Source organism: Anopheles bellator, chromosome 2, assembly GCF_943735745.2.
Source record: "Anopheles bellator chromosome 2, idAnoBellAS_SP24_06.2, whole genome shotgun sequence".
NCBI classification, from domain to species: domain Eukaryota; kingdom Metazoa; phylum Arthropoda; class Insecta; order Diptera; family Culicidae; genus Anopheles; species Anopheles bellator.
In genome coordinates this window covers 27,863,672-27,888,451 of record NC_071286.1, presented here as the reverse complement: position 1 = coordinate 27,888,451, position 24,780 = coordinate 27,863,672, and the positions used below count along the sequence as shown (strand labels likewise).

The window sequence follows — 24,780 nt, the reverse complement described above, 5'->3', positions numbered from 1 at the left end:
TCGGCGCACGAGTTGCTCGCTGTCTCCTTCGCTCCCACTGTTGTACACCGGAACGGCGATAAAGAACCGATGCACGTATGTATGTGTAGTGGTGGTGGTTAGAGAGCAGTATTCCCTGCACCAGACCGCGAGAGAGCGACAAACGCACAACCGTAGCACCGAACTGATGGCGAACCGAACAATGAATCCTTCGTAACCCTTCGGGGCCTTTTTATAGACTTCGTCGATGCGAGGTCCTGTGACACAAACGCAGGACACAGGATGTTGCGCAACATGTTTCACGATCAAAGCAGCTCGGCAACCGAAATTCGTACTTTACCAGCCAACTACTCAGGAGATGAAGGAAGTTTCAAGCTCAAAATCTCTCAAATGATAATAACAATAAAACCAAATAGCTACACACCTGTTATGAAGATGAGCTCGTGGTGAGTGAATTTCCATTACGACACCTTCCAACTAACGGCCAAAGTCGCAGTGCCTCTTCCGCTAACGGTATATTTGAATTCCCCATCGTAGTCCATCATATATTCACCTTGGTCAGTACACGGCTTTGAGGGAACGTCAGAGTGAGCTGTCAGTCAGTGGGTCTTTCTCTTTCGTTTCACTTCACAAACAAAACAAATCCTTTTCCGTAGTGTTCTCGTGCCGGGGTTTCGTTGTTGCGGGTAGAACACACCACTTCTCGACTGTAATGTTATTTGGGTAGAAAGTTAAGGCACACCTCTAATGATTTCACTTACTGTTTGTCTTTTAGGAACATGAACTTTCTGCGGCAAACTTTCAACCTCACGAAGTGCTTAGCCGGCGAAGGTAGGTGTTATCATCATTTTTGGCGCTTCCTGTGGCGGATTGTGTAACCTCCCGCTGCCGAGTTGAGTGGAGTTAGTAGTGCGTTCAATAAGTTTTTGGCTTATTGGATGGCTCTATGGACACAGCGCACACTTACAAAGTATCTTACTGATGGAACATTGTGCAAGAGGCAAGCTGCTGTGAAGGCCGCTGGAATGTGTTGTGTGCATAAATAGGAGGCTAAATTACAAATTACAGCTATTCATCTGTACAGTAGTACACTTTAACATAATCAACTCTTGATCGTTTCTATTACCAAGAATGGTAATGTATCAATAGTTTCTCGTCAACGTTCAATGAGTGTCGAAAGAACTTTATTTTAAAAATACTTATCTACAACTAAAGACAAATTTTAAGTGAGCTTTCGTATGTTACTAAGAGTGAACGTTACTGAAGCAAACGTAATTGACGCACGGAGCAGGAGTTGCAGAAGTTTGTCGTTGATTTTATCTTAATTTATCCCATTGTCATCCAAGTGACTGTTGAAGGCATACTTTCTCGAATCGACTCACATCTCACTCACGCTTAGCTCACTTCGAGTGAGAAGCCACTTTGACGGTTCGATTTCGTTCGCAGTTGTCATTCGCAGCGACTAACCAAAATCGTGCGAGAGAGTGTTGCTGTTGAGATAGTTTACATTTCCTATTTCCTGCTGCTGCCCTCTTGGTGGCACGGTTTCAATAGGTGTGCAAGGCCATCAATCGATCGGGCCACCTCGGTGCATAGTATCGGGCAACAAACCAAGATCTATCTCGTGCCCATCCAAAGATAAAGATTGGTGTGCCAAGTTTCACGGTGGTGTGCAAGCACGGTTTCCCTTTTGCGGGGACCATACACCGTGGGTTGCGTGCAGAAAATCGGAAAACGGTACACTTGAGACACGCACCGTGGTAGCAGCTTCCTATGGTGGACGCGCTTCGAGAAAGCTCTCCGCAGTGCACAGTTTGCTGAGACGAATGGGACACCATAGCGGCCTGTCTGTCCGTATGTGTGCCCGTGCCCGGTAGTGTGTAATCGGGCGTTGTTGGTGTGCTCAGCAGGGTGATCGCGCACTGGCCGTTGTGAAGGGCAGTGCAAGCGTGTAGCTTTTTTTTTATCAACTTCGCCCCTTGCTTCGTTACGCAGTTTCGCTCCGTGCGAACCGGTATATTATCACACAAGCATAAAATAACCAGTGGCCGAGACGCGCGCGGATCCTTCGTAATTCAACACCACGGATCACGGAGGGTCGTCGCGGGTTCCAGTCGGTTGCATTTCGGTGGCGAACGCCAAGTGTAAAGTGCAAAGTGCCCAACAAGAAGAAGAAACAACAGTGTGTGGCTGCAGTGCACCAGCTTCGACTTGGCAGACGGCGGCCGATCGTTCATTCAAACAGGTGAGTAAGAGCTGAAAACATGTGCATTGAATCGAAGGAGGCTACGGAAGTTGCCGTGCGGTGTCTGGATGGTTGAAAGTTGACGATTGTTGCCGAGTCACTATCAGTGCTTCCATTTGCTAGCGATTGCACAGCTCCCAAAAATTAACGTGCCTGGGGTGGATAAAACTTTTGTTTTTAGCGATCCGATTTGCCACCGCCAGCTGAAAAGAAGATACGCAGGCGCTTCCTCCCCAGCCAGCAGTGACACTCTGGCGACCCGAACAAGAAACATGCGGTCACCCGTAAGTCCTTTCAAACGGTAGGACCACTGCAAACTGCAGCACGAACTTCCCATTAAAGAGAGAGAGACGGCCGGCCGGTCCAGTGGCCAAGCTCTTGTTTCTGGGGTTTGTTCCCTTGAAACGAGGCCAAAGCACATGCGACCGCGGATCGACATCGACGGCACGGCCGAGCAAAGGTTGCTCTTTTTTCCCTGATTCGCTCGCTCACTCCGTCGCTTGCTGCGTTGCGGTTTATTTCTTCCTGCCGGTGTGCGCTTTCTGCAACACTCGGTTTTAAGTTTTGCTCTCCTTTCGTGTCTTCACGGCGACAACCACCGGTCAACGCGCAGCGGATCACGCTGTGGTCCCGTTTCAGGAGAAAAATCTTCCTCCCGTTTGCGAAAGAGAAGCCGAAACAGATCGGGATATGGCCACAGAGAGAAGGGGAGCAGCGAGGCGTCATGGAAAGCACTAAAGATAAATAGAACCAGATGCAAGGAGAAGGAAGGCCCGCGGTGCAGGCCCCGTCTACGCGCTGTATTCTGTGCTTTTGATGTGTGGACCGTAACTCTGTTCTCGATCGCGCCGATCTCGATTATGTCGACGGGATCTCGGGCCGAAAGGACAACTTTTGCTCGCTGTCTCCGATAGCAGCAGCAGCGCGCACGGAAGTGTGCGGGGAATTTGAACACGGTTTTATTGTCTGTAACCAGTTTTATTGTGGATGTTTTCTCTTTTTTAGGGTTGGCTTTCATCTGCTCCTCTTTAGAATAACGGATACTGTTGTTGTACTCTGCGTGGCCTTTCTTGTGACCGTGGGTTTGATGCAACAACATAAGTCGTAAGTCCACGCGATCTTCGCCGCTTGTGAAGATGGTACCGGATTGAGTCCGAGACATTCATCAAAGGATCATAGATTTTGCAGGCATTTTTAACGTTATGATTTCGATCTTATCGATGAATTCTCGATCGAATTAGTTCGATCGATGATGGTTCCATCGATCGCGCGTATCCGTGCGAGTAAACGAACGGATTGAAGCGCGCGAGAATTATCAACGGTGGTGATGTTGGGATTCATGAAAGCGCAAGATGGTCCCGAAATTGCAGACCTTTTTCTCCTTTTTTCAGACCTCTTCCTGTCGTTTCGCTAAGCGATCCTCCGTATCGCAGGCAAAACGCGATCACGCGATGCTGCAACCCGATCGTCCGCGAGATCATCGATCTTTCGATCGTCTTGCGAACGCGGTAGTGTTTATTGACCGCTCCGCTTCTTCGGCTAGATGCGAAGGAGGGCGAATGTGTCGCTGCAAGATCTAGCGATAGCGTGTCCATGACGAGTGAGGGCAACGGGGCAACTGACATCCTGGCGGGGGGCGTCACCGAAGGCGACAAGCTTCCCGAAAACCTCCGCTCCAAAATGATGCTGTGTAGCGTGTGTGCGAATCGTCTTCCTGTCCTCCGGCTGCACCGGGAGTGGGTTGTGTTGCGATGGTGGTGGTGTAAATGCCTCCATTTCCTGCAGCATGTATAAACTGCCAACCCTGTCCAACCAACGCCACCCCCCGCGTTCCGTTGCGGTTCCGTTCCGAGCGTTCTCAGAGCTCGCGGAATGATGAACTTGCCGGAGGGACAGGAAACTTGATCTTTGCTGCGGGTTTTAATTCTCTTTCTCATGCTTTGCGCAGGGAGATTGGCCATACGAAAACCTCGACCTGCTGCTACTACTGCCGAGGCCCACACTCGGCCCCCGATGGAGGCACTGGCCGCTGCTCATTAATGCATTTTGATGCTTCTTCTTCGGCGGCAACAACCGGGCCGCGGTGGCCACGTCGAAGATCATCATCATCAGCTCCGAAAGGACGCGACGGTCGACAGAGAGGGAAGGAAATGCCGACGGACTGCGATCGACCTCTTCATCATATCGACAACTTGGTGTGCTTTCCCGGTGGTGGTGGTACCGGCAGCGACGGTGGCGTGCGACGGCAACCGTGACCACTGTGTGTCCGAAGGGCAGATGAAACAGACGCGCGGAAAAGTACGCGAAAAAGCGCGAGAATAATAAGACGGAAAGAGAAAGAGGCCAACTCGGAACCGAAAGGAGAGCAGCAACGCAAAAGACAGCAACAGCGGCGCAGCGAACGACGAGAGTGTGAAGAAAGGAAAAATTGCCAATGGCAGAAACTTAATGGCCCCAAAAAAAGGCGAGAGAAACAACGACAGTAGCGCGGCGGTGGGGGCCCAACGATATCGCAAGAGATTCAACGTCCGGCAGAGTGCCAACGGGTGCAATAAGCACCTCCAGTTCCAGCAGCAGCAGCAGAAGGAGCACCGTTGTTGAGCGAGTTCGGCGGTAAGTAACAACCACCCGACATCATCAACAATTGCCAACGATCGCTCTCACGGCGAAGAGTGGTTTAACCCGTTAAGTCCAGAAACAGAGAGAAAGAGAGACGGCGAGCGCGAATCGAGGAGAAAAGCGTATAAATCAACAAACTCGCTAAGCGCCTGAGAGCGCCAAGAGCGCGTCCGGCGACACACAACTTGCGGCAATGGCTTCTGCAAACGAGTAGCAGCGCAGCGGCGTGAACGTGCGAAAACGGACTGAGGGCGGAACACAACCACACAACCGGCACCACTACAAACCGGGTGGCAGTCTAGTAAAGTTACGGCAGCAGCACCTGAAGCGTTCATCGCCGGCAGCGAAGGCGAACCCGCGCGCGTGGACGGTGAACCAAAGAGCATCTTCGACGCGCTCGCGGATCGACACTGTGCTTCCGGGTGCTGCGGGTCGCTCTCGTTACCCGCGCGGCGGATGTCGATCGTGTGCGCCCCCAGCCCGCGAAAGGTTAAGACACAGTATCTTGGCAATCGAGTGGTGCGTGCGGTAAGCAAAACTGCACCTTGCCGTCAAAGGAATCTCTTTAGCTAAAGTGATCGAGAGATTTGGTTCTTCGAGTGGTGTGGACGCTCTGCAGTGCAGTGTCTAACCACTTCGACCGCCTCGATCGTCCAGAAGAACGAACGAACGAGACTTCCCAAAGGGGTTAACAATCAGCAAACAGTTCAGGCTATGATCGGTATGAGGATCGTGCCGTTGTGAATCATTGCGAAAATGGCACATACCGACAAATTGTTGTATGAACGTTGTCGCAAGAGATCAAACAAGATGAATTAAGCCTTCCTGTCACTGTTCCGCGGAAGATTGTGCATAGAGTTGGCTGAAAGCGCACAATTGATAAGAGTGCAACGGTAAATCGAGCGAGCGCCATTCGCGTCTGTTGTGGAGGCCGCAGTGAAAGAATTAAACAACCCGAAATCATCGATCCCCCAATACTACATCAGCATAGTGCGTGTGCAAGAACGCATTTCGCCGTGCGCGCAGCAGACCCACCGGACGATGGGTTACGATTTGACCCGGTTTCAGGGCGAAGTCGACGAGGAGCTGATTTGTCCCATCTGTTCCGGTGTACTGGAAGAACCGTTGCAGGTGAGTTTGGCCCTTTCCCTCGCACTATAGCACTTTCCTTTTATGCGTTCCCCGTGCGAATCATGTGAGAATGTTTCCATCCGTGGTGGTGGTTGCGCATCGAGTGACTTCCCCTCGGACTTCGAATTGCGGCAAAGAGAAAGTGAAGGCAATTTTCGGCCAATTTTCGATTCGTTCGATCACCGGTGGCGATCGCTGAAACAAAAACATGACGATCCATCCGAAGCAGCCGCAACAGTAGTGGTTCCGCAAAGCGCAGTGTGCATAACTTATCTTTCCGCGGCTCGTACTTCCCGGTGTGTTTTTTTTGAAAGCCGAATGTTTATTGTTTCACGCGCTCAAATCAAACAAGCAACATTTTAACTTTAGATGAATGAATTTGGAGAAACCAGTTGATAAGGCACGGGCCGTTGATTCCGACCATCAAGCATTCAACAAGAGAGGACGGATTAAAGGAACTTCGTCGTCGTAACTTCCCCTTTGAGTTATTCTTTCACTATGTGTACTGCATTTTAGTTTTAATCGCACAATCATCACACTAATCGAACCATTTTGCTTCTCTAGGCCGTTGCCTGCGAGCATGCATTCTGCCGCGGTTGCATCACCGAGTGGTTGTCGCGGCAGCCTACCTGCCCAGTCGATCGCAACCCGATCACGAACAACAATCTCCGCGCCGTGCCAAGAATCCTGCGCAATTTGCTGTCCCGGCTGAACATTACCTGCGAGAACGCAATGTACGGCTGCACGCTCGTGCTGAAGCTGGACACGCTGGCGGCCCACATAGAGGAGTGCGAGCACAACCCAAAGAGGCCGCTACCGTGCGAGAAGGGGTGCGGCTTCGTCATACCGAAGGACGAGTACAAGGATCACAACTGCTTCCGGGAGCTGCGCTCGCTGGTCCACAGCCAGCAGCAGAAGATGGGCGAGCTGAAGAACGAGATCAACGATCAAAACTTGGTGATAAACGAGCTGAAGCGCGAACTTAATCTCGTGAAGGATTTCATGCGGGCCATGCGGGTGTCGAATCCCGCCATGCGTGCCATTGCCGATCAGATGGAGCGAGACGAGGTGACCCGGTGGTGCAACGGGTTGGCCCGGGCACGTGTCACTCGATGGGGCGGAATGATTTCCACCCCGGATGACGCACTGCAGGTTTGTGATGTCATTGGTGGACGAGCCACTAGGCGTAACTTTTGACTGGTTTTGGTTTTCATCCCATTTTAGCTAATGATCAAACGAGCACTGTCCGAATCGGGTTGCCCACCTCATATACTGGACGATTTGATGGAAAACTGCCACGAGCGTCGGTGGCCCCGCGGTCTCAGTTCACTAGAAACGCGCCAAAATAATCGGCGGATATACGAAAACTACATTTGCCGGAGAGTACCCGGTACGGAAAGCGATGGCCCTTGGGGCACAACTCAATACTTCTCATTCTAATTGTATTTTGTATCTTTTCCAATGCTGTCGCCGGTAGGTAAACAAGCCGTTCTGGTGTTGCAGTGCGACAATACGCACATGAACGAGGACGTGATGGTCGAGCCGGGACTGGTGATGATATTTGCACACGGCATCGAATAGTTAGCGGGCGGGGAGCCGGGCGGCACCAATTACTGATGATGGGAACGGGGACGAGAGCCCCTCCGGAGGTACACTGGTTCATGTCGCATCAGATGATCTCCCCGATATTAAACGACAGGGACATTAACATTCTCCCCGCCCCATTGCCGGCCATGGCCAATAATACAAGTTGATCTCTTGGGTCTCAGATTCGGTTTTCATCGATGCCCGCGCACACACAGCTCAATGGCATCGGAGCGCGCCGACCAAGCGCGCCGACCGCCGCCGGTGCAGTGCTGCGCAGTACGGTGTATGGACCTATGGTGTGCCGAAAAGTTTGGACAGTTTGCTCGAGAGACATAGGAAGACGAGAAGAAGGTTGAAAAACAGCTCTAGTCCTTTCAATCTTCCTCTCTCATAGTGTGGCTCTCGGAAGCAAAAGCAACCTTCCAACTTTCAAACACGAAACAATTTGTGATTTAAAATACGTTAGGGAACCCGCCGTGCCGCCTTTGACGGAAAAGTGTCCATGCAGAAGCTTGTTTTGTCTCTGCTGTCTCTGTTCTTTCGGATCACTTGTGCGTGGTTACACAGCATCTTGCTGGGAAGGCCACCGCGATTGCGCCATCCGCGCTAGTTACAGACATCCCCTGTTGCGTGATTACGCCGTTTGTATAAAACTCCTAGCCGTTCGTGAACGGTAACTGTACAGAACCGGCTTGAAGCTGCTATACGACTTAACCGCACAATCATTTCCCGATCTTCTTGCACTCGCCTGCCAATCATCAATGGATGTCTGTCTTTTACGGGTGGTTTCTACGTTTTGAATCAGCGATCTGCGATCCGACGATCAAAACCAAAAGGATGCTCTCCCACTCTCTATCGGATGCAAAAGATCGATTTAGGAAGATCGCGAAGAGACACAGGCACAGGCAGTACGGAGAGGAGTAGCTACCCCCTGGCGGCTCTTCCAGAGCATGCAGAAAGGGAACAATTCGGGACAGGACAACCTTAGTTTAGCTTGTTTCGTTAATTGGAGTGGAAGGTGGCCCTATTTCGTTTACGGTTTAAGTTTCAGTTACTTTCGTTCGTATATTAGTATCTAATTAGGGAGATAGAAAACTAACTGATTGTGGCGTTTCGAAGTGAACAGGCCATGGGCTTACCCAGCAGGGTACGCCAATCAGTAAGCGTGAACGAGAGAACGAATGAATGCAGGTCAGTTATGGGCCACGCCAGCGTAAAGAATGGTACGTAATTAAGGTTGAGACCCACGTTGAGAACGGCGTTATGCTCCACGAAGCTCTGAATATATGCTCCACGAAGCGATGAAAAATACATGTAATTTCGGAATTTCGTTGTCAAGACAAAAGCGGTCATGTCGGTCAAAAGGCGGTCAACATCGTCCTTGTCGTTAACCTGTCAATCAATTACGTTTGCTTCAACAGTTTAACTCTTAGTGCAGTGAATAGGAAATCTGTTTCAGGTCAGTTTTCGCGGAAACCCGATTCTGCTCGTTTTATTGAACATTCTCTACGCGCCACGATCGGCGCCATTTGTTCGCGGTAGTACCACAATTCTTACAACTCTTGCGGTGTGGTGGCAAACTTCTCGAAGAACTCGACCGCCACGAGCCCCTCGTAGGTGGTGAACCAACCGAAGTTACTCTCTGCCGTCGCCCGAGCATTGTTGGCCGTCGTCTCCGTGACGGCTGTACCAAGACTTGTCAGCAGTCCGTTCAGCCGGGCCAGCTCGTTGGCGTTGTTCGTTCGCGAAGCAACGTTCGACACGGCACTGTTGAGTGTCGATTGGCCGAGCACGTTGACGAATTCCGCCACGTTCGTGGGCACCGAAAGGAAATCGATCACCGCATCCACACCGGCCCGGCTTGCTCCGTACACGGCGGAAACGATGCGCGTCCATTCGGTGGCAAGGAGCGAATTAAACTCGCTGCCACTGCCCAGCGCCACCGTCAGCAGCGATTCCAGGTGGGACGGTTTCTGCGCACAAGCCAATGCATCGATCAGCACGGTACGGTGGGCTGTGTTGCTCGAGTTTTTGAACTGATCGTACACCCAGACGAATTGCTCATCGCTGGCCGTGACCATTCCGTTGCAGTAGACGGCGGTACTGATGTCCGGATGGACGGCAGTGTCGGCGGTGTGAGCTGCGGCAAGAGCTTGACCCGTTCGCTGGAGACAATCCCCGTGATCGATACGGCAGGCCCAGGTCGTGATGAACTGTTTGAGGTAGAGCTGCAGCATAGTCTCCGTCCCGGTGACGCTGTCGATCGTCAGTAACGCGTATGCATCGGCCAGGATGTAGTTGACGTATGTGCGGAAGTGTTCGTACGAGTCTGTGCCGCGCAGTTTGTTGTAGAAGTACGTCAGTGCGCTCCCGGCAGCCGACCACGGTGCGTACTCGGTTTCCCGCCTCAGATAGGTCATGAGACGTAGGGCCACGCCCAGGTCCAGCCGTTCGGCCCGTGCCAGATTGTACGCATCGTTAATGAGCTGCGCACGGTTCAGGTGATGGATCTGGGTGGGATCAGAACGGAGCGCATCGATGATCAGTTGCCAGTTGTCGGGATCGTAGTTCACGCGATAGTATCCCGTCTGCTGGCGGTTGCAGATGATCCACTTGTCGTGAGGAACGGTGGTGACAATTTTGGCCGCCTTCGACGACAGCCAGTGGAAAGCGGAGGGCGAGGGCGTGAAGTCACGCGTATCGGCGTCGGTGAAGTCGTACGGAATGTGGTACACATGGCTGTCCGGAAGTTTCTTGTTGGACAGGAACCGTTCCTGGGAAAGTATAATACTCCGTTCGTCCGTGTACGTCCGACGCACGGTCAGCACCGGGAAACCGGGGGATGAAGTCCACGACTCCATCAGGTCGCGCACACTAAAGCCGACAGGTAACAGCAGGTTGGCGGCACCGCTGGCCTGTAGGGCATCGTGGATTCCGGCATACAAGTGTTCCGCCGTGGCACCGTCCAGTTTGCGCTCGATCAGGTAGCTGTTCAGACCCTGGCGCCAGTTCGCATCACCGAACGCCTCGCGGAACATGTTCAGCACGCTGCCCGACTTATCGTACGCCACCGTGTCGAACAGGGCAGCGATTTCGTTCGGTGACCCAGCGTTCCAGTTCATCGGACGAACCGTTTCACTCGCATCGGCGGCGAACGCATTCTGCACCACCTCGACGGTGAACAGCTCCCAGTAGTTGCCCTCCGGGTGGGCCAGCTGTGCGGCGAGGTACTCGTACACCGTGGCAAAGCCCTCGTTCAGCCAGATCCACTCCCACCAGTGGGGGCTCACGAGATTGCCGAACCACTGATGGGCGTACTCGTGGGCGATGATCGTCGTGACGCTCTTCCGGTTGCGATACGTGTTAATGGCCGGATTGAACAGCAAGACAGGCTCTCTGTAAAGGCGCAGTAAGAACATAGGACGTGTGAGACGCATAGGAGACGTAGGATGCACGCGCACCGATCCGTCTGCATATGAAGTTATCATGGGGAAAATCCTTCGGAACTCTCATTGACAAGAGGGCGATAAAGTGTTAATCTCCAATTACGCGAGATAACGCTGAATGATTCAGCAGACCAGTGTCGTTGGTGCTACATGTCTACTGTTTTCGGGGGGCGGTTAAACTTCATTTAGTTTTGTTCTTATTTTTTAAGGTTACGCTATGGCATTCGCAATTGGATCTACTAGAGTATCTTCGGTAGGTCGTAGACAATCTCAGCAACCGACAGTGCGAATCTACATAACTCTTGGCAGTCGCTTACCCATAAGCTACCAGACCCCAGTTCTCCATCGCTCCCGTACCCCGGTCGGGGATGGCAATCTGCGTCATCTTCGGCATGTAGTCGTAGTACGAAACGTCCGTGTACGCACTGAGCGCGTCCAGCACCCTGTTGCCCATGTCCAGTGGGAATTCGGTTTCCTCGAAGACGTTCGATCGGGCGTAGACCGTTTGTTGGCCAGCGGTACGAATCTGGAAATCGCTGACCGCGAACGCCACCAGATAGGTGGACATTATCTGCGACGTCTCGAACCGAGACGTGACGTACGCGGCGTTGTCCGGATCCGGCTCGGGAGCGCCGAGCGCCGGCATGTTCGCTACCGCATTGTACGTGGCCGCGTGTGTTAGCTGCAGATCGAAGGTGGCCTTCAGCAGTGGCTCATCGTAGCACGGGAACGCCGACCGAGCGTGGGTCGGTTCGAACTTGCTCGAGGCCAAATAGTGCCGGACGCCCTCGTCGTCCAGGTACGAGGAAGCGAAGAAGCCCATATTGTTATTGTTCTGGAGCGTGCCGGTAAACTCGATGCGCAGGGAATATCTCGTGCCGGGTTGCAGGAGCTGGGCCAGCGTGAAGGTGAGATGTTCCGTGGTGGGATCGGTCGCGTAGGGCGGTTGCTCCAGCTCGGTCACACCGCTCTCGTCCCGGAGACTTGCCCGCTGCACCACCAGCCCACGGTTTAGCACGGTAATCGTGGTGCTCGGCTCTAGAACCCGCAGCAGGATCGTGACGATGCCACTGAACTGGCGATCATTTTCGTGGATCGCTGTTCGCAGGGCCAGAGTGTAGTGGACCGGTGCGGTGTTGTTGGGCAATCGGTACGACTCATCCACTGCCTGGCGACGATTCGGAACCGACGATTCGGCCGCCTCACTCCAATCGTCCGGCCCCGGCACGAACGTTACGTCGGACGAATCCAACAGCCACTTCCACGCGGGTCGGCCAGCGGTTACGACATTTCTGTCCACTGCCGCCAGCAGCAACAGTGCGGTGCTGAGCAGCAATCGAATTTTCACCATTTTTCTTCCACTAAACTTTCTATGCACACTCTCCAGTCACCCTAGGACACTACCCTTCTCGGTGAAGGGATTAACACTAACTGTGCGGCTACTCGATGGCACCGGTCCAGTTTATAGTCATCCATCGGGCGGACCGCATTTATGTCGAACCCCGGATTCTATTGACCAATTTATCAGAATCAATACACAATGGTGGCATTCGTCCGCGGTGGTGGTCATCGCACGAAGGCTGTAAAGATTAGATACCGCCAAACAGATGGGATCATAAAAATTAACCGATTTTGTATGTAATGGAGCAGCACACAGTAGCGCTCCAACGTGTGTTGGTTTAGCAAGGACTTATTGTGCCAGTTGCGTAGTGTTTTTCCCATCGATGATGGTGTGCGATCGATCGTCCACCGAGCTCCACTATCAGTATTATGGTTAATCTTGGCCATTGCTAGCTCCCGCGCAGCTTGGAAAGATTAGATTATGCCGAAGCTCCTGCATGTGCGATGAATGGGGATGAAATGGGATAAAATGGCAGAGCAAACTAAATTTTTGGCTCTCGAAATAGTTGTGTACTGGCTGATAAACGGTCACTTCGCACCGGGGAAATCATGACAAGCAAGGTTGAGCCATTGAGTCGATAGAGATCGATATCTGTTACTAATCGGTGTAATTACATAACGAGTGAGATGATGGTATCTTAGCGCATATGTTCCCTCTGGTCCCTTGTTGAAATGGAGAGACGACTTTGAGTATCCCGACGGAGTGGTTTTCGACCGTTGGGCGTTAGGTAGCTCTCCTTCTTATCTCCTGTTGTGCTGCCCCTCGCTGTTATCGCATAACATTTCCCACGGTAATTAAGAAGACAAGGCGTGTTCTGGTCGTAGAGTACATAATGTTTGCCAACGGCCACTTCGCTATCATTGAGCCCGCGAAGTACGGCAGGCGGCAAATTCGTGCATTGATTTATTTTGCTTGACTCATTTCGAAAAGTCGGTAAAGAAGGTGGTAGAACGCACGCCTTCGTACGTCGTGAACCACTCGTTCTTGGTGTGGACGGTACGCCGGGCCGACGCGGCCGTGTCCTCGCTGATCAAATCGCCCAGCGCGGCCAGGAAGCCCTCGAGCTGCTCTAGCTCGGCCTCGTTGTTGGTACGCGAAGCCACATTCGCCACGACGCTGTTCAGTTGGCCCTGCCCGAAACGGTCAACGAATTCCTCTGCCAGGGCACGGTTCGAGGACAGTGTTTCGATGATGGCTTCCACACCGAACCGGCCGGCCGAGTAGATCGACGATATGATGCGTGTCCGTTCGCCCGCCAGCAGGCTCTCCAGATCAGCCGTACTGCCCATGGCCACGGTGAACAAGGACGCGAGTTGGTCGCGGTCCTGCGAGCAACCCAACACTTCGATCAGCAGCGAGCGTTCGGCTTCGTTGCCCGACTTGATCATCTGATCGAACAGCCAGCGGTACTGGTCATCGGTGGCCCCCTTCACGCCGTAACAGTACACCACGTACTGGACGTCCGGATGGACTGCAGTGTTTGTTTCGACGGCAGTGCTCAGAGCGTCCGCCGTCTGCCGGAGGCACTCGGTGTACCCCAGCCGGCAGGCCCACGTGGTGACGAGCTGCTTGAGGTACTTCTGGAGCAGCGGCTCATCCTCCGGAACCGGCACGAACTCACCCAACCCATCGAACACCGGGCCGAGCAGGGCGTCGACGTACACGATAAAGTCGTGGTAGTGGGCCGTGCCACGCAGTTTGTCGTAGAAGTAGTTCAGCACACCGTTGGCCGCGGCCCACGGGACGTACTCGGTCTCGTGCGCCAGGTACGTGAGCAGATCTAGCGCCAGAGCCATATCGTGGCGGTCAACACGGGCCAGATGGAACGCATCGTTGATCAGCTGGGCGCGATTGAACCGATGGATGGCGGACGGATCGCTCTGGAGGGCCTTCGCGATCAACAGCCAGTTGTGTGCGTCGTAGTTTACGCGATAGTATCCCGCCTGCTGCTTGTTGAAGACGAGCCACTCGTCAGCGGTCGCTCCGGTGTCCTCGATGCGTTCCGCCTTCTGGGACAACCACCGGAAGTCGGACAGATCGTCGAAACTTGGGGCGGACGCACGGGCGAACGAGTACGGGATGTACCAGACGTTCGCGTTCGGTTCGCGCTTCTCGGCGTAGAACCGTTCCTGCGCCACGATCGCCGATCCGTCGTCGTAGTTACGGCGCACCGTGAGCACCGGGTAGCCCGGTTCCGTCGTCCAGCTGTCCATCAGCTGCTTGACGGTGACGCCACCCGGCAGCACATCCTTGCCGTCGATCGCCGTCTGCAGCCCTTCATACAGATCGTCCGCAACCGCGCCGTCCAGCTGTCGGTTTTCGAAGTACACCTTGAGTCCGGCGCGGAAATTGTCATCGCCCAGCACCGTACGGAACATGTTGAGTACGCTTCCGGCTGTGAACGGGAAAGGTACGCCAATTCATCAGGAGTCACCGTCTAACGGCCCAGAGAGAGTACTCACCTTTGTCGTAAGCGATCGAATCGAACAGCCCGGAAATGGCCGACGGTGTCGTTGCATCCTGGGTCATTGGTCGCACGGTGTCGCTCGAATCGGGCCCGAACGCGTTCTGCACGTTCTCCACCGCATAAAGGTCCCAGTAGCGCTCGTCCGGATACGCCCGGTCGGCTCCGATGTAACCGAACAGATTGGCGAACCCTTCGTTTAGCCAGATGTAGCTCCACCAGTGCGGACTGACCAGGTTGCCGAACCACTGGTGCGCGTACTCGTGCGCAATGACCACGGCGATTCCCTTGCGCGTGCGGTACGTGTTCCGGGCCGGGTTAAACAGGAGCGCCGGCTCACCGTACTTCACCAGACCCCAGTTCTCCATGGCACCCGACCCACGGTTCGGGATGGCCATCTGGGACAGCTTCGGCATGTACTCGTAGTACGACACGTGCGTGTACTCGCCGAGCGCATCGAGAATGCGTACGCCGGCCTCGAGCGCAAAGACGGCCTCATGGATCGCATTCGGCCGGGCGTACACCTGCTGGCGACCGTCCTGGATGGCGACAAAGTCGGACACACCGAACGCGAGCAGATAGGTGGACATTTTCGGGGTCGTGTCGAAGCGGGTCGTCACGTAGCCTTCGGACGTCCCTTCCAACGCGAGCCGCTCGGCGATCGGCATGTTCGAGACGGCCTCGAACTCGGCCGCGTGCGTAATCGAAAGGGTGAACGTGGCCTTTAGCAGCGGTTCGTCGTAGCACGGGAACGCCATCCGGGCGTTGGTCGACTCGAACTGTGTTGTGCCGACGTACCGGCGGACGCCTTCATCGTTGACGTAGGACTTCAGGAAGAACCCACTGTCCGAGTTCGTCTCCAGCTGCCCGTCGTATTCGAGCGCCAACACGTAGCTCCCGAGCGGAAGCTCGCCGCCGACCAGGAACGTCAGGTGCTCGGTCCGGGAGTCCCACTCGTGCTGCGGGAACCCAAACTCCACCAGCAGCCCATCATCCTGCCGAGCGAACAGGGCCGCCCAGTTAACGACCAGACCGCGGCTATGGACCGTAATCGTCCGGGTCGGAGCGATCACATCGAGGAAGATGTCAACCGCACCGCTAAAAGCGCGACCGCCGGTGTGCAGCTGCGGGGTGTGCAAGCGGATCGCGTAGTGCGTCGGAACCGTCTCACTCGGAAGCCGGTAGCTTTGGTCCACGTCTTTTGGCGAGAGGTGATCCGAGGTTTGCTGCGTTGCGATCACTGGCGCAAATTCGCGGTCACTCCACTCGGGATAGGGGGCATGACGTCGTTGGCTCACGGCGGTACCCCCCAGCACCAGCAACACCAAGAGCAGCGGCAGATTCCTTCTTAACACCATTGTTCTCGCGCCCAAGACCGAGAGAGAGACACTAACGGGCCCCACCGCTGGATGCACCATTATTTATACGCCGATGTTTCGTCCAGTGTTACGACACCATATTGGCCGCTTTTTTGGGGGATTCACCAAATAATGAGCCGAAGGTGACAAGAGCAGCAGCCACCGAGATATGATTCGATTATTATTTCTAGCTTCGGGCCGCCACATCATCGTCCACACAATCTGCGCTCCCGTTTTGGATGTTTATTTAAATGAATTGAAGTGCTGATTCGGAATGTTCCTTGATAAAGCACTGAGTTTTGGCTGTGACAATTGCCGGTGATCGACGGGTGCATCTGGAGGCCGGTGACAAGATAAGATACTGAGCGTACTAAGTACTAAGCTTCTCCGATAGCGCTCTGGCGAGCGCTCAGCTGACGCCGATCTGATTGTTCCCGGTTTCCACTTGTTGCGCAATCGGCGGGATGATATCGGCAGACGGTAGCTCAAACGGTGTTGTATCTTTCCAGAAACTGCTCCACGATCAGGCCCTCGACCGTGCTGAACCACTGTGGGCGTGCCGTAGCCAACTCGAGAGCACCGGGCACCGACAAGGATGGGCCGACGGCGGCCAGCATCGTCTCCAGCTGACGCAGCTCCTCCGGGTTGTTGGTTCGCTCCGCAATTCGATTAATCGCCGAAACGATCGGATCGGTGCCCACCACGCTGTAGTAACAGGAGAAATGAAATATTTAGTCACCACGAGTCCAGGACCCGGAACCGATGTCGTTTGACCGTACCCGATCAACTGTTGCAACGTGGTGGCGTCAGCGAACACTTCCATCATCGCGTTGATCGGCAACCGGCCACCGTCGGTGATCGCCCTAAACAGTTGGCCCTTCTCTTCGCTGAGGTACACGAAGCTGGAGCCGGGTATCGCACTGAACTGCACCGTGGCCAACAGCGTGCGGATATTGTCGGAGCTCCCGGAGCACCCGAGCGCATTCAGCAGATCGGTACGTTCGGCTTGATTGCGCGACGCCATGAGCCGTTGGTAGATGGCCGTAAACTCTTCGGTCGTATCCTCCGCCTGCAGTCCATAGCAGTAGACGACGGCCCGCACATCCGGATGCACCGGAGTTGGGTCGAGCTCGCCGGCACCGTACTCCCGGCGCAGTGCGTCTCGGGAACGCTGCAAACAATCCTCGTACCCGATTCGGCAACCCCATCCCGTGATCAACTCCCGGAGATACTTGAACAACGTCGTCTCCCCGTCGGTCACCGTGTCCACCGGGACGACCGTAGCGTAAACCTCCTCGATGAGGTCATTCACGAATGCACGGAACACCTCCTCGTGATTGGTGCCGCGCAGTTTCTCGTACAGGTATTTCAGTACTTTGTCGGCCGCGAACCACGGTGCGTAGTCCCGTTCGCGACGCAGATAGCGCATCATCCGTAGCACCACGCCCATATCGAGGAGGTCGGCCCGGGCCAGCTGGAACGCATCGTCCAGGAGCTGCGCCCGGTTTAGCCGGTGGATGGCAACGTGGTTGGCGAGCAGTGCGTCCACCAGCAGGTCCCAGTTGCGCCGATCGTAGTTCACCCGGTAGTAGCCCGTTTGCTGCAGGTTAAAAACGACCCACTCGGCGTCCGGGACGCTGCTAGAGATTTTGGCCGCCCGCGTCGACATCCACTCGAACTGGGACAGATCGTGGAACGTGGCCGACGATTCGTACGCGTAGTTGTACGGAATGTGCCAGGTGTGCGTGGTCGGCAACACTCGGTCGGCCAGGAAGCGTTCCTGTGACAGGATCATCGCCCCGTCGCCGCGGTACAGACGCTGCACGTTGAGCACCGGGAAGCCGGGGGCACCGGTCCAGGACGCAAGCACCGTGTGGATAGTGGTGCCGGCCGGAAGAACACCTTCACTGCCTTGAACCGTGCGCTGCAAATGGGTGCTGAGCGTGTTCTCGTCCGCAGCGCTTAGCTCGCCCTCGATCAGGTACGACCGTAAGCCCTCCTGCCAGCGGGTTTCGCCCAGTACGTTGCGGAACATGTTCAGTACGCTGCCGGCTGGAAATGGGCGCCAGTCAGTCAGGACACCATAAAAATGATGAGTGTGGCGCACGATTAGGAACTTACCCTTCTGATAGGCGATGACATCAAACAGTGCCGCCACGTCGTTTTGGCTGGCCGCATTCTGGTTGATCGGGCGAATGGTTTCGGTAGCGTCCTCACCCAAAGACCGCTGGATGACCTCACCGTTGAACAGTTCCCAATACTCGTCGCCCGGGTTGGCCAGTCGCGTCGCGTAGTACTCGTACAGCGTGGCGAATCCTTCGTTCAGCCATATGTACTGCCACCAGAGCGGGCTGACCAGATCGCCGAACCACTGATGGGCGTACTCGTGCGCGATGACTGTCGTAACCCGTTTACGATTCCGATAGGTATTTACGGCCTGGTTGTACAACAGCGACGGTTCCCTGCAATTGCGGAAAGCAAGTTAGACGACGGCGTAGTAAATCGGGGCGGGCGGCGATTGATTGGAGACACCTTTGGGTTCCCTGATAAGCATTCCGGATATCATTACGTACCCGTACGTCACCAGACCCCAGTTCTCCATTGCACCGGTGCCACGGTCCGGAACTGCGATCGACGTAATCTTCGGCATGTACTCGTAGTACGGTACGTCCAGGTACTCCGCCAGTCGGTCCAGTATCGTGGCGCCAACGTCGAGCGCGTAGAGCGCATCGTCCACCGCATTCGCCCGGACCGTCACCTGGTGCCGCCCGTTGCTTTGGGTGACAAAGTCCGTCACGGCGAACGCGACCAGATACGTGGACATGCGGGGCGTTCGGTCGAAGCTCGTCACCATGTACTCCGGGTCGGTCGAATCGACCGTACTCTGCGCCATGGGCATGTTGGCGATCGCCGTGTACGTCCGGTGGTGCGTAATTTCCAGATCGAATGTGGCCTTCAGGGCCGGCTCGTCGTAGCAGGGGAACGCTCGGCGCGCAAGCGTCGCCTGGAAGTGGGTCGTGCCGACGTAGCGCCACTGGTCGTCGTCGTCCCGGTACTGCGACACCAGGTAACCACTCTGGTAGTTGCGCATACTGCCCGTGTACACCACCCGCAGCGCGTAGTTCCCCGTGGCCAGCTGGGACGCACTGCGGAAGGTGACCTGTTCCGTCGCAATGTTAACGGAGTGCGTCGGTTGGTCGATCTGGATGGGATTGCCCCCGGAATTGGGCACCCGGTACAGCACGGTCGTCTGGATCGAGAGCTCCTGCAGGTGCATCGTCAGCGTACTGGTCGGCTCCAGGATCGTCAAGTAGACCCAGGTCGTGGCGGAGAACGTGCGCACGTTCTCGTGAATGTCGGTCCGCAGCGAGATGGCGTAGTGCGTGGGGATCGAATTGTTTGGCAGAAAATATTCGTAGTCGTCCACATCTCGGGCGACGATTCCCGGTCCGCCGCCGGAAAGCGTCCCATCGCTGAAGTGCCCCTCCCGGAGAGGACTCAACTTCGTGGTTGTGGCTGCAGTGTAGCGGTCACACAGTGTAGCGGCTAGCAGCAAACCGGCCGCCACTACGAACCGCTGTCGCCGCCGCTGATCGGCACTAAACTTCTTGACCATTTCACGGGCTATCGATTTTGGAACTGAAGGGTCCGGTCGGAATGTCCGGCCACTTAAAGCGCACGCCCGATGTGAGATGCAAGATAACAAGACACAGATTGCCTGGCCCGGGGGTGGTGATGGTGCCCCGAAACAGCCGCCAATAAAGTGTGCGACGCATCGTTAAAGATACAGAGACGAGCCGTTTCGAGCTGATAGCCGGCCGGGTGTCTTGCAGGATGTCCGAGGGCGCGCGCATCGTTTAAAGATATTACCGTTGCGGATTGATAGCTGCCGTGGTCGGCGTGTTGGCCGTTTCAAACGTGTAGACAACTGCCGACCGGTGCCGTTAGTAGAAATATTGAATCACACAACAACTTCGCTCTTCGAACAATGTTAAGTACACTGCACCATTACAATCAACCGGGCGCAGTGCAGTGGCGCCCTGCTTTTTTATGTGCACCTTGGCCATCAATCGGTTTTGTGCAGTGTCCCCCCATCGATATTTCGAGGGGGCGAGATGATTATGCGGCTTATCTGCGTTGTGGCAAAAGTTCACGTATAGATGGCGATAGTGCAGCTGCACAACAGTTTCGTTGCAGATTATATAAATTACCTAAAGAAGCTTCCTGCCGACAATGTTTCGCATTCCACAGTGTACTGTGATGCTTTTTCAGACCACTCCATAAGTGGCTTTTACACTTACTACTTGAAGGGCGCCATGACAATGAACTCGGAAATCGTTGCCTACTTAATACGACGCTGTACAGTCGCCATGTTTAACCCTGTGAAGTACTTAAATTTGATTCCCGTCTCAAAATGTCCTTTTGACACTTAGTGCTTCTTTCGGTATTATTACCACACCTTCGATCATTATAAATGCTCACCTTACAGGTGTCATAATGCGATGGCCATGTCCTGGCTTTGGCACACCTGCGCTCAATCGTTCCTTGGATGAGCTGTAATTCGTTACGTTGCGGGACGCCGAAAGGTCCCTGAGTCGATTGTATACGACGCGCCGAGGTGCAAAAAGCTTCTAGCTTTCGGAACTGCATTCTCTTTTGTGCGCAAAAAAGTTCAACTCAACGACAAAAAATGGAACCGCAAAAGACGGACACGCAAATCCAATTGGACTCCAGGAATTGGAAAAACACTTTGTCACACACATGAAAACTCATTTACATATATATTGGATTGCATTGTTCTGCCTAATGCTTAATCCTGCCTTGCGCTCGTCCTCGTCCTCACCGTGCTATTGTTGCCCGGGTTGCCAGTTGACCATCGGATGAATCGGAACCGTCCCAAAGCGCCCAGCGCTTTCGGGTTTGCTTATGCACGTGTGAAAAGTTTGGTTAGGCCGAAATTTCCGTCTCCGCTCCTGCTACAGGTACCATGCAATCTTGTGCCCAAAGCGATCGGCCGACATTACGAAAAGCATAATCCTGTGCCGGACGGGGACAGTGTTACTCCGTGGCCAGCTGTATGTGAAATCTTTGCACGCGAGAACTCGAGTGGTGAAGCAATATACGGGAAGCTGTGCTTTTCGTGGTAAGAAAGTTTCCAAGATTTTGCGAAGGAATTTGACAAGGTATAAGGGCGAGAAGGTATTCCTATAAGAACGTCTTGGGGACGGAGGTAACGTGTAGCTTTATGGCAAGAAATCTTAAACTTTGTATCGTTCAGTTTTGTGGGAATTTAAAATTCTTGTTTCAACAGGTGAATTATGGGGCATCGTATGTTTCTGATATTGACTTTTGCATGAACCGAACCTAATAATTATATTTAAATGACGCTGGAACGGTCATCGAACAAACCAGCGTTAAGGGACAGCTTTAAACAAAGTGTAATAACGTGAAAGAAAGGAAAATAATATTATTAGCAGAGGCCTCAGAGAACTCAGATGTTCCGTTTCTTGGTCCGCACTTACGTATCTGGACACACCCTTTCCTAATTGACCGTTTCTTCCGTGTTCGCCCGTATCTGGCGTAGTTCCCCATTTTATCGGCTCACCCCTTCGGCAATCTTTCCCCGTGACAGCTTCCTGGGTGCGTCATTTTATCACCAGCATGCGGCCCGACCAGAAAAAGGACGCTGTCCACTCTACGTCCAGCTCGCTAGAGATCGGCAACCATCTGCCACAGCCTGCCAAAACGTGACCGGCGACGAAAGGGATAAGGATACCGGCCCGAGGCATTATTGTGCAGTTTCTGTTTTTGGCAAGCTGCAAAGGATTAGTAGAAAATGTCCTTCCATGCGTGCACCGGTATGTCCTTTTGTCAGTCGCCGCTACCGCCTGAAGGTTTCAAATTTGTGTTTTGTCCGAAGCATATTGAAATTAGCCACGTCATGTGACGATCGGACACTCACTGACCACACCTCACTGAATGACGGTTGGCGCGCCTGCAATTAAACGCATTTGCCCCTCTGCGTATGCGAATTGCGGCAAACGGCACGGGGAACGGCTTCCAGGGCAGGAAGCGAGATTTGACCAATCCGTTCGGATGCTCGTCTCCGGTGGATTTGTAGATTTTTGAACCCTTCGTTGCCGATTCTCTTTGCGCCCGTTCAAATCAAGTTCCGAGCAATGTGAGGTTATGGGAAGTGCGCGCTGAGCTGCAGGATCAGGCAAGCCGCACGCAAAAATGACAGATGATCCATGGCCGTTTCCAATCAGCGGGCTCTGCGGCCATCGCTGGCGACCTAGTGCCATCGGCCGTAGCAGATCATCGACAATATTATCCTTTACCGAAACCCGAAGGACACCGGCTTTTTGATAATCGCGGGTCGGAACTACCTGGCCGGTGTCCAGCACCGTGCAGCTGACACGGTCTAAAATTATGATCCTTTCCCACAGATTAGCCCAGCAGCGCAGCGCAGTGCCGCGTGTTGAATACGATCCGGTAATGTTCAAGAGGGAATTGTAACAGTTGGAGTCTGGATGGTCTTCGATCGGATCATTTGTCGATTCTTTTCCATCATTTTTCGCCTCCAGTAGGGTTGGATATGTAACTGGTCGTGTTTTGGGCGAAATTATGCTTGAAACACAGTCGTCGTCACGGGTGCAACAGCAACGCCGTGTATGGCGCTGGTGACGATCGATTGATCGATCGATCCGATTGTGACAACGGAAAGTGTCAAGAAAGAGTGGGCCTTTGTCTATGCTATTCTTGGAAAAGACAAAAGACATCATAATGCTTATGCTTACCACCCAACCGGCCAGTCATAATCGACCGGTCAATGTCTCAATTCTTTCTCTCAATCGCCGAGGACAACGGAGTCCAATAATGACCGTTTGCGGTTAACCCAAACCCAGGGAAGGTGTTTGTAGCCGGCCGGCCACATCGATGTAAGCCTTTTTATGCAAGTCCTTTTGTTGACCACACAATGAAACCATGTCATCGTTTCCATCGGCACGAGGATACGGATTGGTTGCCAAACAAAAAAGCGGCTGGCGAGTGGGACGCCAGGACCACCGTCCGCAAAGTTAAGCAACACGCTTGGGCCAGGCGAAGCAAATTTAGGCGAGTGGGCGTCTGTCGTGTGCAGATCGATTCATCAAAATCGGGTCTATCTTGGGGCTCCTTGTGTCTCAGATTAGCAGCGTAACGGGAAAAGACAAAGGACCACATAAAAGGACTTCATCGTGTCGAAGAAAGGACCGAACAAAAGAAAGCGGACGACTTAACAACTTAACTCAAAGCATAACACACAGGCACACACATATATTTCACCAAGATATGCTCGGGATCGGGAAAAAGGTGCCAGAAAGAGGCCCGTTGGCAGTGACCACTTTGGCCATGTTATCGCGATTGTCGGTAACAGTTTGGTTTCAGTGATCGTCGGGGTACTTTTGAGGATACCTCGCAATTCCTTGCCACGATCGCGATAAACACTGCTGAAGTTGTTATGTGTTTAACATGATGTTAACATGGGTCTTTTGTTGACAAGCCGTCGTAGACCCAATTACAATTATGATTTCGAATGCCAGTGTAGCTCGCCTGCAGTTGATGCTGGTCTAGCTTTTGGCAATGTTCTAATCTATGTTGTAGCGATCATCAAACTTATTATTTCAAAATGGTTCAATTGGATTGGATTGGATAGGATATTGTATCTCTTTTAAAAGTGTTGAACATTGTCTAGTAAAGTAACTTAAGTCTCCTTAATTGACTCTGCACAACAATACCCAATTAGCTCGATCGATTGGGCAGCATCCGTACGATGTATTGCAGCTGCGGGTAGAATGATCATCACAATTCGCTCTCTGACCAACAGCTGGCATCAGTGATGGCATCAATCTGTGCCTCAAATCCTTTACTTGAACGTCGAAAGATGCCCAGGACAAATAAAATGAAGGCAAACGAAAACTACAGTCACCGAAGGAACACGTGCCAAATCAAAACCTTATCGTTTTCTTTCTCCCTCTCTCTCTTTCTTGGTCAGCATTCTCATCAATCCTGCAGCGCGGCACAATGGCCACCCTGAACCAGATGCACCGGACTGGACCTCACGTAAAAGTGCGGCCTCCGCGCCAGCCGCTCGACGGAAAGCCGTTCGCCAAGGGTGTGGTGCTGAAGACGTTGATCAAGAAGCCGAAGAAACCGAACTCGGCCAACCGGAAGTGTGTTTTGGTGCGCCTGTCAACGGGCAAGGAGCTGGTCGCGTACATTCCCGGCATCGGGCACAACCTACAGGAGCACAACATCGTGTTGGTGCGCGTTGGTCGCTGCCAGGATCTGCCCGGAGTGAAGATCAAGTGCGTCCGCGGAAAGTACGATCTTCCGCACGTGATCAAGCAAAAGTAGGATGAAGCGCACTGACTGGTAGTGCGGAAGTGAAATCAAACAGAACGCGTAGAACGGCTGGAGTAGGCATTTAATGGTGTTCAAAACCAACAAAAAAAAATCAATAAACATTTTATTGACGAGCCAAACACTATGAATGTGATGGAGAGGTT

At 53.5% G+C, this 24,780-nt stretch overlaps 5 protein-coding genes across 7 annotated transcripts; 2 read left to right on the top strand and 3 right to left on the bottom strand.

The window, feature by feature from the left end:
• The first annotated feature begins 570 nt into the window (after nt 1-570).
• Nucleotides 571-24,780, top strand: LOC131210101 (small ribosomal subunit protein uS12m). Of its 2 annotated transcripts, none has more exons than XM_058203300.1 (3): nt 571-688; nt 755-810; nt 24,267-24,779. In XM_058203300.1, the coding sequence occupies exons 2-3, from the start codon at nt 759-761 to the stop codon at nt 24,626-24,628; spliced, it is 414 nt and encodes a 137-aa protein (XP_058059283.1). In that variant the 5' UTR covers nt 571-688; nt 755-758; the 3' UTR covers nt 24,629-24,779. The 2 variants fall into 2 exon arrangements, with proteins under 2 accessions (XP_058059283.1, XP_058059284.1); XM_058203301.1 differs by having other exon boundaries at nt 634-665; nt 24,267-24,780.
• Nucleotides 4,972-8,804, top strand: LOC131210100 (E3 ubiquitin-protein ligase NRDP1). Of its 2 annotated transcripts, none has more exons than XM_058203298.1 (4): nt 4,972-5,974; nt 6,539-7,126; nt 7,199-7,364; nt 7,452-8,804. In XM_058203298.1, exons 1-4 carry the CDS (start codon nt 5,885-5,887, stop codon nt 7,553-7,555), a joined length of 948 nt encoding a protein of 315 aa, XP_058059281.1. In that variant the 5' UTR covers nt 4,972-5,884; the 3' UTR covers nt 7,556-8,804. The 2 variants fall into 2 exon arrangements, with proteins under 2 accessions (XP_058059281.1, XP_058059282.1); XM_058203299.1 differs by having other exon boundaries at nt 7,199-7,370; nt 7,446-8,804.
• Nucleotides 9,037-12,358, bottom strand: LOC131211369 (aminopeptidase N-like). The gene is made up of 2 exons (XM_058204803.1): nt 11,325-12,358; nt 9,037-10,957 (listed from the first exon to the last, which is right to left on the bottom strand). The coding sequence occupies exons 1-2, from the start codon at nt 12,356-12,358 to the stop codon at nt 9,115-9,117; spliced, it is 2,877 nt and encodes a 958-aa protein (XP_058060786.1). The 3' UTR covers nt 9,037-9,114.
• LOC131211366 (aminopeptidase N-like) lies at nt 13,327-16,231 on the bottom strand. Its single transcript, XM_058204799.1, has 2 exons — nt 14,872-16,231; nt 13,327-14,804 (listed from the first exon to the last, which is right to left on the bottom strand). Exons 1-2 carry the CDS (start codon nt 16,229-16,231, stop codon nt 13,327-13,329), a joined length of 2,838 nt encoding a protein of 945 aa, XP_058060782.1.
• Nucleotides 16,490-19,847, bottom strand: LOC131211358 (aminopeptidase N-like). Its single transcript, XM_058204787.1, has 4 exons — nt 18,805-19,847; nt 18,353-18,693; nt 17,011-18,283; nt 16,490-16,936 (listed from the first exon to the last, which is right to left on the bottom strand). Exons 1-4 carry the CDS (start codon nt 19,845-19,847, stop codon nt 16,717-16,719), a joined length of 2,877 nt encoding a protein of 958 aa, XP_058060770.1. The 3' UTR covers nt 16,490-16,716.

Bases quoted from the DNA above. Each gene is read 5' to 3' on its own strand.
- LOC131210101 (XM_058203301.1), top strand. From the start codon at position 759: ATGAACTTTCTGCGGCAAACTTTCAACCTCACGAAGTGCTTAGCCGGC. The intron at 811-24,266 runs GTAGGTGTTATC...TTTCTTGGTCAG, and splicing joins GAAGTGCTTAGCCGGCGAAG to CATTCTCATCAATCCTGCAG.
- LOC131210100 (XM_058203299.1), top strand. From the start codon at position 5,885: ATGGGTTACGATTTGACCCGGTTTCAGGGCGAAGTCGACGAGGAGCTG. The intron at 5,975-6,538 runs GTGAGTTTGGCC...TTGCTTCTCTAG, and splicing joins TACTGGAAGAACCGTTGCAG to GCCGTTGCCTGCGAGCATGC. The intron at 7,371-7,445 runs AAAGCGATGGCC...CAATGCTGTCGC, and splicing joins CCGGAGAGTACCCGGTACGG to CGGTAGGTAAACAAGCCGTT.
- LOC131211369 (XM_058204803.1), bottom strand. From the start codon at position 12,358: ATGGTGAAAATTCGATTGCTGCTCAGCACCGCACTGTTGCTGCTGGCG. The intron at 10,958-11,324 runs GTAAGCGACTGC...GCGCCTTTACAG, and splicing joins TGGGGTCTGGTAGCTTATGG to AGAGCCTGTCTTGCTGTTCA.
- LOC131211366 (XM_058204799.1), bottom strand. From the start codon at position 16,231: ATGGTGTTAAGAAGGAATCTGCCGCTGCTCTTGGTGTTGCTGGTGCTG. The intron at 14,805-14,871 runs GTGAGTACTCTC...TCCCGTTCACAG, and splicing joins TTCGATCGCTTACGACAAAG to CCGGAAGCGTACTCAACATG.
- LOC131211358 (XM_058204787.1), bottom strand. From the start codon at position 19,847: ATGGTCAAGAAGTTTAGTGCCGATCAGCGGCGGCGACAGCGGTTCGTA. The intron at 18,694-18,804 runs GTACGTAATGAT...CCGCAATTGCAG, and splicing joins TGGGGTCTGGTGACGTACGG to GGAACCGTCGCTGTTGTACA. The intron at 18,284-18,352 runs GTAAGTTCCTAA...GCCCATTTCCAG, and splicing joins TGTCATCGCCTATCAGAAGG to CCGGCAGCGTACTGAACATG.